This window comes from Neophocaena asiaeorientalis, unplaced genomic scaffold (assembly GCF_003031525.2).
Source record: "Neophocaena asiaeorientalis asiaeorientalis breed wild unplaced genomic scaffold, Neophocaena_asiaeorientalis_V1.1 scaffold72, whole genome shotgun sequence".
Classification (NCBI taxonomy): domain Eukaryota; kingdom Metazoa; phylum Chordata; class Mammalia; order Artiodactyla; family Phocoenidae; genus Neophocaena; species Neophocaena asiaeorientalis.
The window spans coordinates 1763602-1782038 of NW_020185336.1; the positions used below are offsets into that span (position 1 = coordinate 1763602).

General features: G+C 34.0%; 1 protein-coding gene across 13 annotated transcripts in view; it reads left to right on the top strand.

The window, feature by feature from the left end:
- The window catches only part of LOC112393571 (sodium channel protein type 3 subunit alpha), an 80671-nt gene that overhangs the window by 24743 nt on the left and 37491 nt on the right, over positions 1-18437 (top strand). For 2 of the 13 annotated variants that reach the window (XM_024735868.1, XM_024735866.1), the window contains exons 10-14: positions 1137-1417; positions 7389-7736; positions 8779-8911; positions 10249-10487; positions 17438-17611. In XM_024735868.1, coding sequence (XP_024591636.1) covers positions 1137-1417; positions 7389-7736; positions 8779-8911; positions 10249-10487; positions 17438-17611 — 1175 coding nt within the window. Of the gene's footprint in view, positions 1-1132; positions 1418-7388; positions 7758-8755; positions 8912-10248; positions 10488-17437; positions 17612-18437 lie in introns of all 13 variants that reach the window. The other 11 variants (XM_024735870.1, XM_024735869.1, XM_024735876.1 and 8 more) reach the window with 9 other exon arrangements.

Here is an 18437-nt window from a genome sequence, read left to right on the forward strand (position 1 = left end):
ACACACACACACACAAATGACAGAATTCCTAACTAGCTTAGAGTCTAAGTGGAGAAGATAGAACAAAATGGTAGCTATATTAGACTTGTTTGTATTCAGTAATGACATATGTAAAGAGCTGAGCCAATATTCTCATAATTTAATAATTTATGTTTATAAACAGGAATATACTTAATGAGAAATCAGCTTTGAGTTTCATATCTTCTCCAGTTTGGTTAGATCAATTCCCATCTAAAACTACTATTCATATAAATAAAAATACAAAACATCTGGCATGCCATGTTTCACCTCAGACCTGCTGTGTTTCTTTAGTAGGTACAGAAATTCAAAATGCTTAAGTATATTTAGTGATGAAATATGAAAAGAAAGTATTTCAAGAAGTATTCATAATCCCTTGAATGATTATTTCAGGTACTTACTGACTGCTATGTTAATCATTTGTTACTATATATAATAATAATAAATAATATATAAACATTTAAAATTTAAAGCTAAAAGTGCTATCTAATAAATTAATCATGTTAAACTGTGAGATTAATATGACCCCAGGAATGGGAACAATAACACTGAATGTGATTCAAATAAAGGAAGAGGATCAACTAGCCAATACATTCCCACTACTCCCATCTAGAGGTAAAAGAGTAGACACTTTAAATGCTTTGAGTTCACAAAAGAAGAAAAGAAAAAGACTTTTGTCCTAGATTTAGAAGGAAAAAATACCACTAGGTTGTTCACAATCACAAGTGGGAGGAATAAACCTATGGATGGAATTGGAATAGTAATCAGACCAAGAACCACCACTTAGAGAACATTTGCTTTTAAAGTGTAGAAGATATTTTTAAGAGAGCAGTTGTTCCCTGAAATGAAGCTAATCTCAACAGAGTTTTTAAAAAAAAGACTCTTCAGAAGCTGTGCCAAACCAGACTTTTCTAGTCTTAATGCATAAGCTAACATATTGCTTTATACTATTTAAAATTGTTATTAAGTAAACTCTCTTGTAGTAAAACACAATGAAATGACCAGAAGACATCATTTTCACATATAGCTAATAGTCTTAAATAGCAACATTTGTATCACTTTCAACTGTTCCAAAGTAGTATGTTCTAAATAATGCCTGGTTTTGTTTAAACAGGCAGTTGCAGCAGCAGCAGCTGCTTCAAGAGATTTCAGTGGAATAGGTGGGTTAGGAGAGCTCTTGGAAAGCTCTTCAGAAGTATCAAAATTAAGCTCTAAAAGTGCTAAGGAGTGGAGGAACCGAAGAAAGAAAAGAAGACAGAGGGAGCATCTTGAAGGAAACAAAGGAGCGGGAAACAGGTTTCCCAAATCTGTATCTGAGGACAGTGTCAAAAGAAGCTTCCTTTTCTCCATGGATGGAAATCGACTGACTAGTGACAAGAAATTCTACTCCCCTCATCAGGTATGGTTTTCTACTAAGTGCTCCAGTTTGTTTTGTCATTGTTGTATTTTGGTATATTTTTTGTAATACCTGATTTAAATGAGGGACAGGGAACTAACATTTAATACGATTATTTAAATTTATACCCTAAATTGTCTTTAAAAGGGACTTTTATTAAATCATTAATAACTTTTATTTTAAGGTAATCAGTTTTAAGCATTGCACTATTTTGAGACCATTTTCTTAATCAGCTTTTTTAGGAAGTGGGGGAGTGAAAACTATCTATCAGATTTTTTTCTTCAGTGAGAGAGTTTTGTAATCCCTTGTTTACCTTTTCCATTTTGAGACCTCAGATGAACCTACTTTTTTTGCATATGGGTTTCTGCCTTTATTATCTGAGGTTGTGATGCAAGATATGTATGAATTTTGAAAAGAAATATCTCTGGATTTTTGCTTTTATCTTTTTTTAAAATACATTTATTTATTTTATTTATTTATTTTTGTTTGCATTGGGTCTTTATTGCCACACGTGGGCTTTCTCTTGTTGCAGCGAGCGAAGGCTACTCTTCATTATGGCGCGTGGGCTTCTCATTGCAGTGGCTTCTCTTGTTGCGGAGCTCAGGCTCTAGGCACGTGGGCTTCAGTAGTTGTGGTATGCGGGCTCAGTAGTTGTGGTGCACGGGCTTAGTTGCTCCGCAGCATGTGGGATCTTCCTGGACCAGGGCTCGAACCTGTGTCCCCTGCATTGGCAGGCAGACTCCCAACCACTGTGCCACCAGGGAAGCCCTGCTTTCATCTTTTGATATGAGAACTGTACTCTCATGAGCTTCCATTATGCTGATATGGTGTCATGCCTTGATACATTAGAATGAAGTTATGACCTAAATGCTCTCGAAGAGAACTAAATTAAAGACAGTCTGTTTTTGCTCTGATTTAATGCCAAGTACCCAATTCTTCAGCATATTTTCAAGTCAAAGAGGGAAAATAGTTTCAACTCTTTGTTTATAAGTTTTATCAGTTGCATAATGAAGAGTAAATAGTTATGAAATCTGTGATAAGTACAATTATGGCTTTGAACCCTATCTGGTTCCATTAGAATTTCATGGGCTATGAATTATTAACTCTTCTAATTATATTAATCTGGGTCAGAATTATGTCCTAAAGATACTGCTTTGAGAGACACGCTATATAATTAAGTTAAATCAAAAAACTGTACATCATCCAAGGGGTCTTATAAAAAACAAATATTTTTGAAAAAATGGAGTGATAAACACAAAATTCAGTATAGTGTTTAGCTCTTGGCTGAGGAAAATGCATATGCTAGTTAACAATGGGTGTTTATTTTATAGTTTATATTGAATATGTAAGTAAGAATTTTAAAAAGAAATAAACTCTATATTAATAACTTATAACTTGAATTTTCATATTAGGACAAAATATATATGCACACACAAAAATTTATAAGACAAAAACCATTTCCCTACAGATAATGCCAGTATCAAGAGATCCAACTATTACCTTGCATAGTACAAATATAAAGTATGGTATTACATGAGTATAATACATTTGGGATTAACCTGAGGCTCAATAGGCCAAGTTAATTTCTCAGATTAGATTTTTTGGCTTAAACTTCACTCCTGATATTTTAGCATTATTAAGACCATTAGGAGTCATTAAGATTAGGAATATTTGACATTATAGCATAATGACTGAAGGCTTATGTTCATATCTCCACTCTAAATTAGTTCTGTGACCTTGTTTGAGTCACTTGTACTTTGTAAAATTTCTGTAAAATGGGGTAATAATGTCTACCTTAAAGAGCTGTGGGTTCTTAAAGAGTTCTATATATTAAGCAATATATAGAAACCCTATGTGACAAATAGTAGAGCTCTTATTAAGTTAAAATGGGTCATTGAATTACAAATTAGGAAAACTAAAATTTTTTGAGTAGTTTCAGTTATCACAAATGTATACACATAGTAGTAATAATTACATGAACATATTTAGGTGTTTTGAAAATAGCACTATTTCCATCATTGTTTCATAATATAATGCTCAAATAAAAGCTTGTGGATTAGTTCACTCAGCCAAAAGCTTGTGGATCAGTTCACTCAGCCAATCCACAATGATCACCTACTATGTGGAAGAAAGAGTTCTAGAAAAAAATCTCAATGAACAATATAATTCACTGACCTCATGGAACTTTATACTAAAGGAAGAGATAGACAATAAACAAAATAAGTTATAGACTATGTCAGAAAGTGATAAGTGCTATGGAAAAAAAAATAAAGCGGGAAAAGGGGATTAAGAACACTAACCGGTGGTAAAAAAAGAATTTAAATAGGGTGGGTTGGGAAGCCCTCACTGTAAAGGAGAAATCTCAGCAAAGATTTCGAGGAGGCAAGGGGAGAGGCTATCTCATCAAAGAGCATTTCAGGCTCACTGAAGAGCAAGTCTAAGGCCCTGATGTGGTAATATGCCCAGAATGTTCAAGAAGCAGCTGGAAGGCCTCTGTTGAGTGAACCACAGAGAGGGAACAGCACAGGGAAGTTAGCTGAAAGCCAGAGTTTAAATACTAAAAACAGAATTGGCATATACATACGTTATATGTAGTTCATTTCATATTTGTAAATAGACAGATAGTGACATACGTAGACGTATATAGGGAGAGAGAGAAAGAGATGGTAGGATGATAGACAGATAGATAGATAGATAGATGAAATAGATAGATAGTAGATGTTGCAAAAGAAAAAGAAATCGCCTATTAGCATTGATAATTACATATCCCAGTAAAGACAGGCAGAGAGCATCACCACAACTCACAAGCAAAAATATACCAGAAGCACTTTACAGTGTCTGGTTGTATAAACAAACTCTCTAAAAGGTAAGAGAATCAGTGGAGGTAGTGGGGATAGGAAGCATAAGATGGACATGGCATAATGTTCAACACAAACATATCTTCTAACAATGTTAAAGCCAAGAAGCCATAAATAATGGGTACCCTGTCCTCTACTAACATAAACTTTACATGTTATATTTATTATATTATTTTATTCTTAAATAGATAATACATGTTCATAGACAGCATGAAAAAGTACTTAAAGGCATACAATGGAAAGTGAATCCCCCCAAAGATTTTATCTATGTTGTCTGGACATGAGGAGACTATTTTAAACCAGAATCTTTATAGCTAGAACCAAGTGTAGTTGTTGACTTATTGAAAACATTGATAAGCTACATATATTTAACTTGAAATCCTATTAAGTGAGTATTTCCAACAAATACTCACTTTACATGCTTCTACTAGAACATCTTCAAATTCCCTGCATCTTCCATTTTGACATCCCATTCCACTTCAGGTTCAGTCCCTACATGCAGGATTGTGTCTTACACACCTAAATTCTTCTATTTTCCCTTTTGTTACTGAAAATTAAGAAAAAGAGTTCAGATTTACCTTCTTGAAACAAGGCAAAAGAAAAAGATGCCTGGAATTTATACTTTGGCACGCCTGAGGCAAAGAAAGATGGCCTTTAGGTCCTCAAAACATAAAGCTTGTTTTCCGTAGAGAAAGAGCTGCCACAGCTGTGGGTATTCCCTCCACTCTGCTGCATCTTCTAGTGTGTTATTTTTGGTTTATTTTCTCTCAATACTATTTTTGCTATCTTCTTTTCTCAGTTTCTGTTGCCTTGAAAGCTGTGCTCACACCCATTATTATACTTTCTAAAGAGTGAATAGAAGTTTCAAATAAACCCAAGGATCTGGAACGCCTTTGAAAACAGCCTGACATAAAAACATGCAAATTAAAGGCATGTACCAGATATGTTATGGATGTACACACATACCACATACTCCCAACCAATACTGTGTATACAGATTTTCAGTTTCCAAAGACAGTATTCTAACACAGGTATATTAAGATGATTGTATTGAGCCATCCTAGGAATTAGTGTAAGACAATGTTGGTATTCCTCTTAGTGTAGGGTGAGGTCCACCTGCATTAGAATCACCTAGAATGTATGTTGAATACTCAGAGATTCCAGAGTCCTACCCCCTGTTTACTGAATCCCAATTCCTGAAAGCTGGGACCTAAAACTACACACTAAGGTTTCAAATATGAGTCTGAACATACAAATATCATATTGATCATTTAAATTGAGTCTGAAGAGATTAAAAACATTACCATTCCTTATTACTGAGGGCTGAATTAATGTCTTCACAACGTCTAATTTCTTGATCACTTTGATGACTGGAAAATCAGTCTAACTACCGACTGACATTGGGTAAACAAACCTGCTGCATGAACTGAATATCACATACACACAGTCTCAGGCTAGATAAGCTGGGCAGTCAATAATTCCTGTGAATGTTTCTAACCAAATCCAAAGCAATAGCACATTTCTCAATGAATAGTATCTTTCCAGAACATCACTGAGACAGACGGCAAAAAGATTATTCTAGTGCTTTGCAGGCAGGGAAAAGCCATAAAAATAAAACTAAAAATGGGGCCTAAGAAAATCAGCATGACCTAATTAGGCAGAGGGACCAAAAATAAATTTGAGGGAGTCTGCCTTTCTTACGTTTTTTTCCACTAGAATTATTTTCTTTGGTTTTACACCAAAGCTTGGAGGAAGAAAGGGAAAGTCCAGGCATGTTTCCTGCTGGCATATGGATATGTATGCATATGTATGTGTATGTATGTATATACGTTACCCTGGCTATGCAGAGAGATAGAACAGGCCATGAGAAACTGCTGGGGGTGAGGGGAATATTGGAAATGTCATTGTTAATGAGGAAGGTAGTAAACAAAGATTCTGCAAGAGAATAGAGATGTTTTTGAAAACTCACCAAGGCTAAAATAAACACAGAATTATTTGATGCTGCTGATTTAAAGTCCATTGAAAAAGTGGAAGAAAGGGCTTCAAGCTAAATCCTCATTTTCAAGTACCAGAAACTGTTTGCTTGATTTATTCACAAACAAATATAATTTTTAAAGTTTCTGAATCATCCAGTTCCTTTTAATAAAGTTAAATTGAGATTAGAAGGATAAGCTGTCTTCTACATCAATGCTAAATCCTCATTTTCAAGTACCAGAAACTGTTTGATTTATTCACAAACAAATATAATTTTAAAAGTTTCTGAATCATCCAGTTCCTTTTAATAAAGTTAAATTGAGATTAGAAGGATAAGCTGTCTTCTACATCACCCTTATTGGTAAAGTCATGTATAAATGCCTTACTTTTTTAAGGCAGTGTTAAATTTCAAGTAAGAATAGTAATTTATACAGCAATTTAGGCATTCTCTCTGTTGTGTTTGCTATGACATATATTCCCTCAAAACAGGTGAATCATTAGTAGCCATTTGGGAAACTGTTAGCAAATTTAGAAGACAGCATCATAGGTTAAGTTTTGTGACTTTTATGCCCATGTGGATAGAGACAAGCAAGTCCAGAAAAAAAAGAGTAATTTCCTTTTAGAACTCAAAATAAGAGAATGGAGAGATAATGGTTTTGTTTTTAAATCGTTATCCAAAAGTAACATATTGGTACAAATATTTTAAATTTAAGCCAACAGTCTCACTTGAACCATAACTTGTTTTCCAAGTTGTGTACCCTTCCAGACCATAGCATTTAGGAGTGAAAGCCACCTACCAAAAAGAATCATTTGTCCTCTCCAGCATCAGGTTCTGCTCCTAGAATATTACAGTAACAAAATCCACCTCACAGTACTAGAGTGAAGATTAAATGAAGTGGTCATGCACTTAGTAGAGTGCATATCAGAATTCTTAATCAGAAAAACTACTCTTTTATACTTAAATTTGCATTGTGGTCTTTAATAAAAATATCAAAACATATGAGTTCTCTGTAAACTTGATTACCTGTGTTTAAGAGCAAGACTATTCTAACCCAAAAGCAAATAGATTCTGTAATATTAAGACTTTTATTAAATAGTTGTGTCCCCCATCCCAATTCTTTTCTTCCTTGCTCTTTCCTCAGTCTCTATTAAGTATCCGTGGCTCCCTGTTTTCCCCACGACGCAATAGCAAAACGAGTATTTTCAGCTTCAGAGGTCGGGCAAAGGATATTGGTTCTGAAAATGACTTTGCTGATGATGAACACAGTACATTTGAAGACAGCGAGAGCAGGAGAGACTCACTGTTTGTGCCACACAGACACGGAGAGCGACGCAACAGTAACGTTAGTCAGGCCAGTATGTCATCCAGGATGGTGCCAGGGCTTCCAGCAAATGGGAAGATGCACAGCACTGTGGATTGCAATGGTGTGGTTTCCTTGGTGGGTGGACCGTCAGCTCTAACCTCACCTACTGGACAACTTCCACCAGAGGTGATAATAGATAATAAATTAGCTCTACTGACATTATATACCAATTTAAAATAACCAAGGCCTGGGCATTTTAGCCTGTTATACCAACCTGCTTCCCCAAACTGAAAGTCCTTAAAAATAATATATGATTTATTGAATGGAAAACAATAGGATCTTTAGAACCAACTAAATTGTGTGGGACCATTAACTTCCAAATGCTTTAGGTTAAAAGAGCCCAGTTTTTAGAGACTGGGATGAAACTCGTATCTGCAAATTCAGTCGACCTACCAGCACAAAATAATGGGCGCTTTGACAACCAAATTGCTATTATAGATGTTTGTCGACCCAGAATTGTATAATAATCTATTCATATTCTGGAAATTTCATATACTTAAATTAAATATTGTAATGACCAATATATTGATAATGGGCACTTTTCATACAACTGTCAATATTACAGTGACTCTAAAATGTTTTGATGTCTATTAAATGACTCTAAAGTGTTTTGATTTCTTACAGGATGGCATATAGAAATAACTAAAGAAATCTCAGGAAAGCACACACATTTCATTGTACATCTGTGTTTGTGCATGGAAAAAAATTGGCCCATATATGTCAATATTTTCAATATAGCCTCAAAGATAATAATTCAGCCTGAAGACTATATAATACTATTATTTGTTTTGGGGGAAGATTGATCTGATTATTAATCATTGAGATAAGTTAAAATTCCTTGCATTTGAATGAAATGGAATAATATATGACTTTGGCATGCTTATGAAAATTTTCCCTGAAAATTCCAACAGGTAAACTAAAGTATTTCTGCAACGTAATTGCCTTATATAATTGCATCCAACTAGTAAATTCTTGTTTTAACCCTTTAGGGTACCATCTGTGATTTTTTAAAGTATTTATAACTTAATAATAAATTTAGTATTTTACTATTACTTGAAAATTGTGACTTGGGAAAACTGCATGTAGCATGCCTTTCCAGAGAAATGCTACGTTGTGTTGTATTATTCATTGAAAAGGGTTGTTTGAGCCAGCAGTGTTTGGTTTGCAGGGTACCACCAATGAAACAGAAGTCAGAAAGAGAAGGCTAAGTTCTTACCAGATTTCAATGGAGATGCTAGAGGATTCCTCCGGAAGACAAAGAGCCATGAGCATAGCCAGCATCCTGACTAACACAATGGAGGGTAAGAAGAAGGTCATGGGATAGTCAGCTTCCTATGATTATATACTTTATGGAACTATTATTTATTCCCATAGAATTATGAAAGTCAGTTACCCAAGATCAAAACTGTATAATAGACCTAAGTAGATAATATATGGAATACACTATTATCACATTGATTACAAAAACTAATATTGTCCTTATTTCTTTTTGATTCTGGTTCTCATCTGAAGAGTGATATTTCACCACTTGATACCTCATCAGTGAGGATTTATCCTTATGTTATATTATCCTTAAGCAATTAGACTAAAAACTTGCCTTTTTAAGTTTTAGAAGCACAAGAAAACATCTCTTTCAAGCTTCAATCTGTTGTCCAGGCATGGAGGTAGTGATGGGTTGGGGAGGCATATGAATAAGTTGGAGGAATCAAAACCTGTGCTCCACTTCGACAGGGACCCTAAAAAAAGATTTTTTCCTCCATCTTCCACATACACAGAAACCATTACATTCCTCCAATGAACAGCTGACACAAATATTTGTTGATTTTGATATACAGGAATGGGCAGCAACAATTATTTCCTTGTTCATTCATTAAGTCCCCATTTCTTCAAGTTTGGAGGAATATTATATTAGTACTGCAATTTTATAAATCATTTATAAGTCATATCTAATATGAATTCTTTAGAAAACTTCAATTACATGTATCTTATCCCATTGGCGTACTGGATACACAAATGGGCATATAATAATTATAATAGGTTTCACCCATTAAATTACTAGTGCCTTTTTAATATATTAAGCTAAAATTCTGAAAAATATGAGTAATTATGAATAACAGAACTAGATTTGGGTCTAAATCTATATTAAAAAGAAGGGCATACTACATTCTCAGTGTGTGGAAGATCAATGCTGATGTGGAGAGAGAGAGGAAAGAATGGGTCACACACATTAATAAGGATCACAGCTTTAGACAGTATTCTTAAAAAGGTCTTTCAAAAGAATAATTGTTTGATATATTTAATAATTCTAAAAGCTTACTTTAAAATTCTGTTTTGATAAAGAAAATACAGCAATTTAATGACCCATTACCTATTTAATAGATAAGTTAGTTTGAGGCAAAATATTAAATTCTAAGTATTTATTTTCTGTTTAATTAAAGGAGAAAGTCTATTTACTTGACATTTTTTATGAATATATTGTGAAAATATTTAATGGGATTGTCTTCTCAAGTCTGTTAAACTAATATGAACTTCCAACCCCAAGTAGAAGCATCAATTTTATCAAATAATGTATAATCTGCAACAACAATAATTTGTTTTTATTGTTATTTACTACTTTTACTCTTTATTGTTCCTCCAGAGCTTGAAGAATCTAGGCAGAAATGTCCACCATGCTGGTATAGATTTGCCAATGTGTTCTTGATCTGGGACTGCTGTGATCCATGGCTAAAAGTAAAGCATCTTGTGAATTTAATTGTTATGGATCCATTTGTTGATCTTGCCATCACTATTTGCATTGTCTTGAATACCCTCTTCATGGCCATGGAGCACTACCCAATGACTGGTCAATTCAGTAGTGTGTTGACTGTAGGAAACCTGGTGAGTTCATTTGATGTTTACTTATTTACTTTGTCAGGGATGGGGCAGATAGACCAAAGAAGAAATCCATTTGTGTGTGGAACCCCCTAATTATACCATCTTTCTTCATAGGAAGAAATATTTAAAGGAATACTGAAGGTATTCTCAGTGATAAGGTATAAATGCTGACTATTGAGACCAACATCTGTGCTGACTGATCATGGTGTCTTACCCTTTGTAAACTTGTTAAAATCTTTACTGTCATTCTTGCTGGAAATATAGGCCCAGAGAAACAATGACGTCTAATTCTGGCTCCACAAGCATGCAGTTTTAGCACACATAGCTTCTGAAGAAATCATGTTCTCTGAAGGGAATACATAAGGATTGATTTCTGAGCAAAAGAGGGCATAGCTGTTTCAAATTGAACTTCTTAATAAAATGCTTCAGTAGAATTCACAGAAGAGAAGAAATAGTTGATAAAAATGCATTTGTAATTTAGCCACATTTTTGGCTCAAGTTACTTGGGCAGACATCTGTGTATGTGTATGCTGACTTGTACATTTCCTCCTAAATCTATATGAAGAATCTGAAATGGATGAACAAGTAAGAAAAGAATTTACATAGTTTATTAATCAAGACCTTTTTTGGCACAAGACAGAAACAGAACTCAAACTAGCTTAAGAGGAAAGTAAAAAGACTGACTCATGGAATGGAAAGAAAAAGATGAACTACCAAAACATATGAAGGGTAATTTTGCAATTGGGCTTCAGGATGGGCTTCAGGATATCCTTTAACCAAGGAACTGGATATAGCCCAAACATTCATTGCATCTTTTCTCTGTAGGTCAGGAACATGATCAGCCATAGCTCATTGGTTTTACATCTTGTAACCTCTGCACTGGAAAAAGACTGGGTCTCTTTTTCAGTTCCAGCTCAGACTCTCGTGATAGGATTCTATTCAGCATAACCTGGGTCAGATGCTCACCTGTGGTTTCATCAGCATTGGTGAGGGTGGAGTCATGTGAAAATGGCAGTCCTTAGGAATTACACAGGTGGAGGAACTATTCCCAACAGAAAGAAGAAAGCGCATACTGGGCAGACAGTTGCATAAATGTCTACTCCAATAAGAGAACTCAACTTCACTGCATTATAGAACACCCACCAGATTCCTGACACTTTCTTCATCTTTGACACCTGTGATACTGATTTTTTTTTTCCAATTTCTCCTTCATCGGAAGGAGATGATTTCTCCTTCATCTTTCCAATCACTCTATCTCTGCGTCCTTGTCTGGACTTCTCTTCTTTTACCTATTAAGGCTATGTTTTTCACTCAATATTACTATGTACTCAACAACTCTAGGTATTATCTACAATTATAGTGTAAGTTGTGCTCCATTCCTGTATTTCCAACAGTTACAGATCATTGCTCCAGGATAACTTTAAACACAGTATGTGACATCTGAAATATCATCTTTCTCACAATTTACTGAAAGCCCTAAAAATCTCAATTTAGTCTTGTATTACCTCTAGTAGTAGCCTTCCAACTTCAAAGAGCCTTCCAGCTTCGAAGATAGCCATTTGACTTACTTCCTCTTTATTTCTTATATATTTATACAATTTTATATGAAGATCCATTATTTCTTTTTTCCCAGGTATCAACTTTTTTACTCTTGTAACTACTATTAAAATCATATTTCTAGTACTCTGCACTCAGTATGCTTTCATCTTGCTAAAGGATCTATTGCCTATATTTGTGGTTCAACACTCTTACCTGGTTTTCAAAACTCCCTATCTGATTCCATCCTTCCTATACCAGCTTATTTTCCTTTGGTTCCTAACCAACCACCACCAGCCTTATCAGAACAGCCTTGTCACTATAACACACAAATGTTTATATGCTTACATATGGGATAGTATATCACTGTTCTCTACCTTCACATTTAAAGTACTCCAACTCAAATCACTTCATCTCAATTCTTCATATTCTTCAAGGTCCAACTGAAGCCTCATCTCCTCTAATATGATACTCAGCCCATATCAAACACACTTTTTCTTAATTCCTAATGCATTTGTGAACAGAACTTAGTTGAATATTTTTAAAAATCCACTATAAATTACTCCATGGCAGAGCTCACATCCCATTTTTCTTTTGTATCTTGCAGAGCGTTTACATGATTGTAGCTCAATAAATAACCAACTGCTTGTTTCCTACCCAAAAAGGCATCATGCAGCATCTTTTCATAAAAGAACATGGGTTTGGAGTCAGGTGGAACTGGGTTTGACCTTACTAATAATGAAGCATCTGGACAAGTTTGATAAAAAATCTGAGTCTTTGTTTTCTATTATTGAAATGGATATAATAATACTCATCTCCCAGAGTTGTTGTGAAGATCTAATGAGATAATGTGAAAACACGTAGCACTGTGCCTGGCATCTAGCACGTGCTCAATAAACAATTTCCTTCCTCTTCTGTATGCTATTAACCTTTCTTTGAAATACAGACGGAAAATAGTTCTGCTCTAGCTGCTGTATTTTTCCCAGGATATTAGACAGTTAGGGAAGTTGAACAGTTAGGGAAAATTTTGGAAATTTGTCAGAGTGAAGCAGGAAACTGAGGTTTTATAGAATTTCAATGCTGAAGCAACTGAGTATGGAGGGACAGGATAAGAGACATTGGATTATAGGACAATCAAATGGAAAAGCACTAGACTAAAGCACCAAATCTGGGTCCAAATCCAGTTGTCCATGCTAAATATCTGGGTGGTCTTAAAAAAGTCACAAGTACTTCCTTCTCATGAGCACAATGTGTTGGACTAGATGTCCCTCATTCTAAAATCTGTAACTTTGAGTAGTGATGGAGATAATGAAGTAGGGAAGTGGGGTTCTACCACTGGTTGACTGTTTGTGGTAGAACCATGCATAAGCTGAGCTTAGTGTTGGGAAAACAAGACTCTTGAAGACAGAGAGTGTAGACGACAGAGAACAGACTTAACTATTTCTAACCTTAGGAATAAGAGAATGTGTAAACTGACTGTTACTATTGGCTAAAAGCTCATTATGAGTAGTAGTAATAATGTTGTATATCTGTAAAGTATTTCATAGTTTTGCATATCTTATTTTATACCCATAACAAGCTTTATAATAAATATTTATATATGAAAAATTATATATATATAATATATATATACACAAAGAAAAAGAGAGAATATATTCCTTATAGCATGGGTACTTAGCTGAATTTGGATTTATATTATACTCCATGGATGGATGTCACATCGCATATTCTGTGGGGAGTTTACAGTTTTCTCATTAAAATAAATTTAAAATTTCTATGGACTAGTTTATTACTACGCAAATGATTGCATATTGCCTTATAAATAAGGACATCGAGTTTTTTGGTTGAATTGATAACAAAAGAATGTTCCATAAAAGAGTTGTGGAACTTCCAGTCTTTACTTAGATCAATGTGCCTTTTTGTTTCCTCTTTCTGGAGCATATAAAAATTACATCACTTCCTTTTGATTCGATTGATCAAATTTGAGTATCAAGAGACCTCAAATCTCTATTGAGTTTCTCTAAGATGCTCTGTTTTGCTTTCATTTTTAAATTTTGTTTTAACCATTATAAAACCCATGCACTCATCTTAGGGATTCTATAAGCAAGGAATCTTCCATCAATCATAGTAGGTTAGATAACCTCTTCATCATACAAACATTTCCAACTAACCTGTAACTTTTTCTTCAGGGAATATCGATAGAGATCTGTAGCTCCTACACTAATTATTTTTCTTACTATAACTCTCCTAACCAGTGATTAGAGGTCCATGATATCCCTTTATTCTGCTAGACCTAGATGGGAACTTAGAAAATGGTACTTGTTCTAAAAAATCTTACAGGCTATTTGCAAATAAAAGTCTAAAGAAACATAATTAGCAAAATTATTTTAATTAAATGGTGTGGTGTAGGATATGAATTCAAAATCTCAGGAAAGGGACATGATAAATTTTGAAGGAAAAAAATGGCTCGTTTATTGAAAGATAAAACCCATGGGAGCCAAATTCTAGACCTCACCTGTGAAGCCTCTCTCATCAATGAAGAAGTGCTATTTGGCCATCTAACTCCTCTCCTAGTGTAATATAAAACTGCCTTCTTGTCTCTTTCTAACAACTACTAATAAAGCTCTTGTGTAACAATAATTGTGTGTACACTACAGTTTGTAATAAAATTTGCTAAGCAATACTGATAGAAATCCAAGAATATTAAACACAGACCTGATGAATCATCTCACTATCCTCATTTGACAGATGAGATAAAAGAAAATCATAAATGTTAAATGATGTCCCACCATTTTCCTTTAAATATATTTCAATTTCATCCTTCAAAAAAGAATCAACAACAACAACAAATATTTAAAGATACAAATCCAAAAGGCATGAGGATGATAAAACTAAAACCATTAAAACAAGAAGCTAATAGTAATGGAGCGAAAGGCGGCTACAGTTATGTCAAATTCACTACAAAAGAGTGGAATGTCAGTCTGGACAAGAAGAGGTTCTGTGGAGCAAACTGATCAATATTCAAACTTGAGCCTTTAGAACTAACATTTCTATCTTTTTAATGTATGTATCAACAGAACTTTCCTCTCTAAGTAAATACTCAGTAAGGAAACTTTCTTATCCCTGAACTGAGACCTTAAGCCCTAACATTTGATCATCCAAGCCCCGTGCCCCCCAAAACAAAATGCTTGGAATTTGTTTACTCTTGGTCCAGACTCCCAGGCTGATTCTTATCCCTATCTTTAGCACTTACACTTTTGCTGATTGTCTTGTGTCATCACGTACAATAGGTTAGAAACTTTTCACTGAACTTATCTCCTCATTAAAGAAGCTGGCTTAGGAAGCCTATAGATGTATTGTCCATAAGAAATTTATCAGCCTAAATGAATTAGGTTTATGCATTCTCAGTTTGTATATCCTAATTAGTACTGCATTTTCAAAGCCTAGTACAACATCTAGTAAGTACTCAGCAATTTTTTATTAATGAATGAATGGCTACAGAAACATATAATCCAAAATTTCAAAAAACAAAAAGCTCCTTCAGAAGACAAGATATATTATAATTAGGCTAAGTCCAAACAATAAACATTCAGTATGTTTCTATTAATTGTCTTAGTCTTAAAAATTCTTCATGATAAAGAAATTCAAAGGCAGCAGAATGTATGTTTATAAACCATACACGGATTTATGTACATAACCATATACATATCCAGGGGTTGCAGTTCTCTGTGTTCTTAGCATTTTTTGATGGAGTTTTAAAATTTTATAAACATAAGCATCATGATCAATAGCCTCAGTTGACCTTTGCTAGAATGAGAAAGATTTTTTCAAAATTCTTAATCACTGACAATGCTAAACTAGACTAAAATGTATGTAAAACAATCCCAATGATTTTTAGGGCCTAAATTGAAAGCATTTAAAGAGATAAATAGCTATGACATTAAACTGCAAATTATAATTAAAATGTTATTTTTAAAGAGAATTTCATGCTGGGATTAAATTTTAGATGAAAGAATGTAAGTTTAAGGTATGGGTTTTTAAAATGCAGGACATCTTCTAGTCATTTCAGAAGAGCTGAAAAGTTCACCTTATGATTTTCTGTAGGAAGAGATATTTGTAGATCATTTACCTGGATTGTTTCTAACTCAATTTAACTAATATATTTCTATAATCAGGCTGTTTATTTCAAATAGTAGCTGCTCCTAAAACTTTATATAAGAAATAAAATTCATATAAATGAGAACTTATTTTACATTCACCAGGGAAAAAATACCCCAGGCTAAGTCCTTCTATAAATGAAAAAAAAACACTTTTTAATGTGCATTCCAGCATATCTGGATTTTCATATACTAAGCTTGCTTGAATTACATTTTACTTCTATTTGAGTGAATGAATGATGAACTGAAGTTAAGCTATCTTTTCTGGTATGGGTACTTCCCTTAGGTCTTTCTGTGATTGGGAAAATGAGATGCTGGCTGCAATTATACTTTGTAAGAGTAGAACAAGATTTCCTTTAATTAATATATTTTAGGAAACCAAATAATTTTGATACTGTTATTTTGACAAAGTTCCTTCAAGGTAAAGGCTGATTTACCTCGGTAAGTGGTAAGCTTGACTTTAGTCATAATATGCAGCTTTTACCTATAGTTAATATAATTGCTTTAAAAGATTTTTCGCAAGAGTAATTTCATAGCTCTTCATGTCCTTGGGCATCTTAGCCTGTGGTTTTGAATTAAAAAACAAAACCATTTTCAAATAGACATTCATCCAGCCACTCAAATAATTTATTAATCCTAATTTTGGGTGTATGCATACTGAGAATGTTCTCCTGATGCTTTCAATTAAATCTGCAGTTCCTTGCTCTACTTATCCATTAACCTTAATTCTGAGGCATAAATCCAGAAATAATTATTATAAAACATTTGTGGCAAACTCACTCTTATTTCAGGAATGTTTATAAAATTATAGAAATAAGATGGTGTCCCTTAAAAACAAATAAAAATGAAGAACAAAATATGGTTTTTACCAATCTGAAGTAATTTTTGAGTGACTTCCAATAATACATAAATTGTTCTTACTGCAATACTTAAAAAAAATTGGTTGTGATTATGGTAGAAACATAGGGTACCAAAAAAGGCAATAATTCAGTAGCTATTATTTAGTATTGGATTTCAAATGTGGACAATGAAATGTTTTCAAATCAGCATTGTCTTGGAAATCTAGCAGATTCATTAACTAACACAAATCCACTTAAAATATTCCCCTGAAAAAACTGCTAAACTTGTATATCCATTTGTCACATTTCTTCACTTTAAATTTTAGATATTTTTACTCACAACTGTTTAACCTTCTTTACAAATTCTTAGAGTGTCAAAACTTTTTCAATGCTTGAAGTACTGATCTCTATTTTACTTTAGGTCTTCACTGGGATCTTCACAGCAGAAATGGTCCTCAAGATCATTGCCATGGATCCATATTATTATTTCCAAGAGGGCTGGAATATCTTTGATGGAATTATTGTCAGCCTTAGTTTAATGGAGCTTGGCCTGGCAAATGTGGAGGGACTGTCTGTACTGAGATCGTTCAGACTGGTATCTGCATAGACTATGTTTATATTCTATCTTTCATTGGCAAAATACTTATTTCAAAAATGAGTCAATGTGTATAGTTTTTATAGCTTCTTACCTCAATGATATTTTAAACTTAAACCAGTATGTGTGATATTCTAAGAAAATATATAAATGTTCTCTTTAAAGCTGAGTGTGACTGTTTATCAAGAATGATGAAAAATGGTTTAAACACTTCATAATAATTAACTATGTAAGGCACATTTAAAAACACACATGTGCTTCTAAAATTATGTTTTAAATTCATTAAAAAAATTTTTTTGCTTTAAAGTCTCTAAAGAAATATAAATAAAAACTTTATACCCAATTAATCTTATCTTTTATCAACCTTACTTATATTAGTGGTAACTACTTTAAAGGAATATGTGGGAAAATATTTGATCCCATTAGCACTTTAGACAATGGTATAACAAATTTTTTTGAATTTAGCAAGAAAAATTATTTTAAAATATGCAAAATTTTATTGGAAATTAAGTAAAATGTGTATTTTTCAAATTGAAAAGAAGCTTTTCCTTAAGTTTATCAAATTAATTTATTTTACTTTTATATTATAAATGTCCATTAAAAATATATAACTCAGGGCTTCCCTGGTGGCGTAGTGGTTGAGAGTCCGCCTGCCAATGCAGGGGACACGGGTTCGTGCCCCGGTCCGGGAGGGTCCTGCATGCTGCGGAGCGGCTAGGCCCATGGGCCATGGCTGCTGGGCCTGTGCGTCCGGGGCCTGTGCTCCACAGCGGGAGAGGCCACAGCAGTGAGGGGCCCGCGTACCACAAAAAAAAAAAAAAATTCA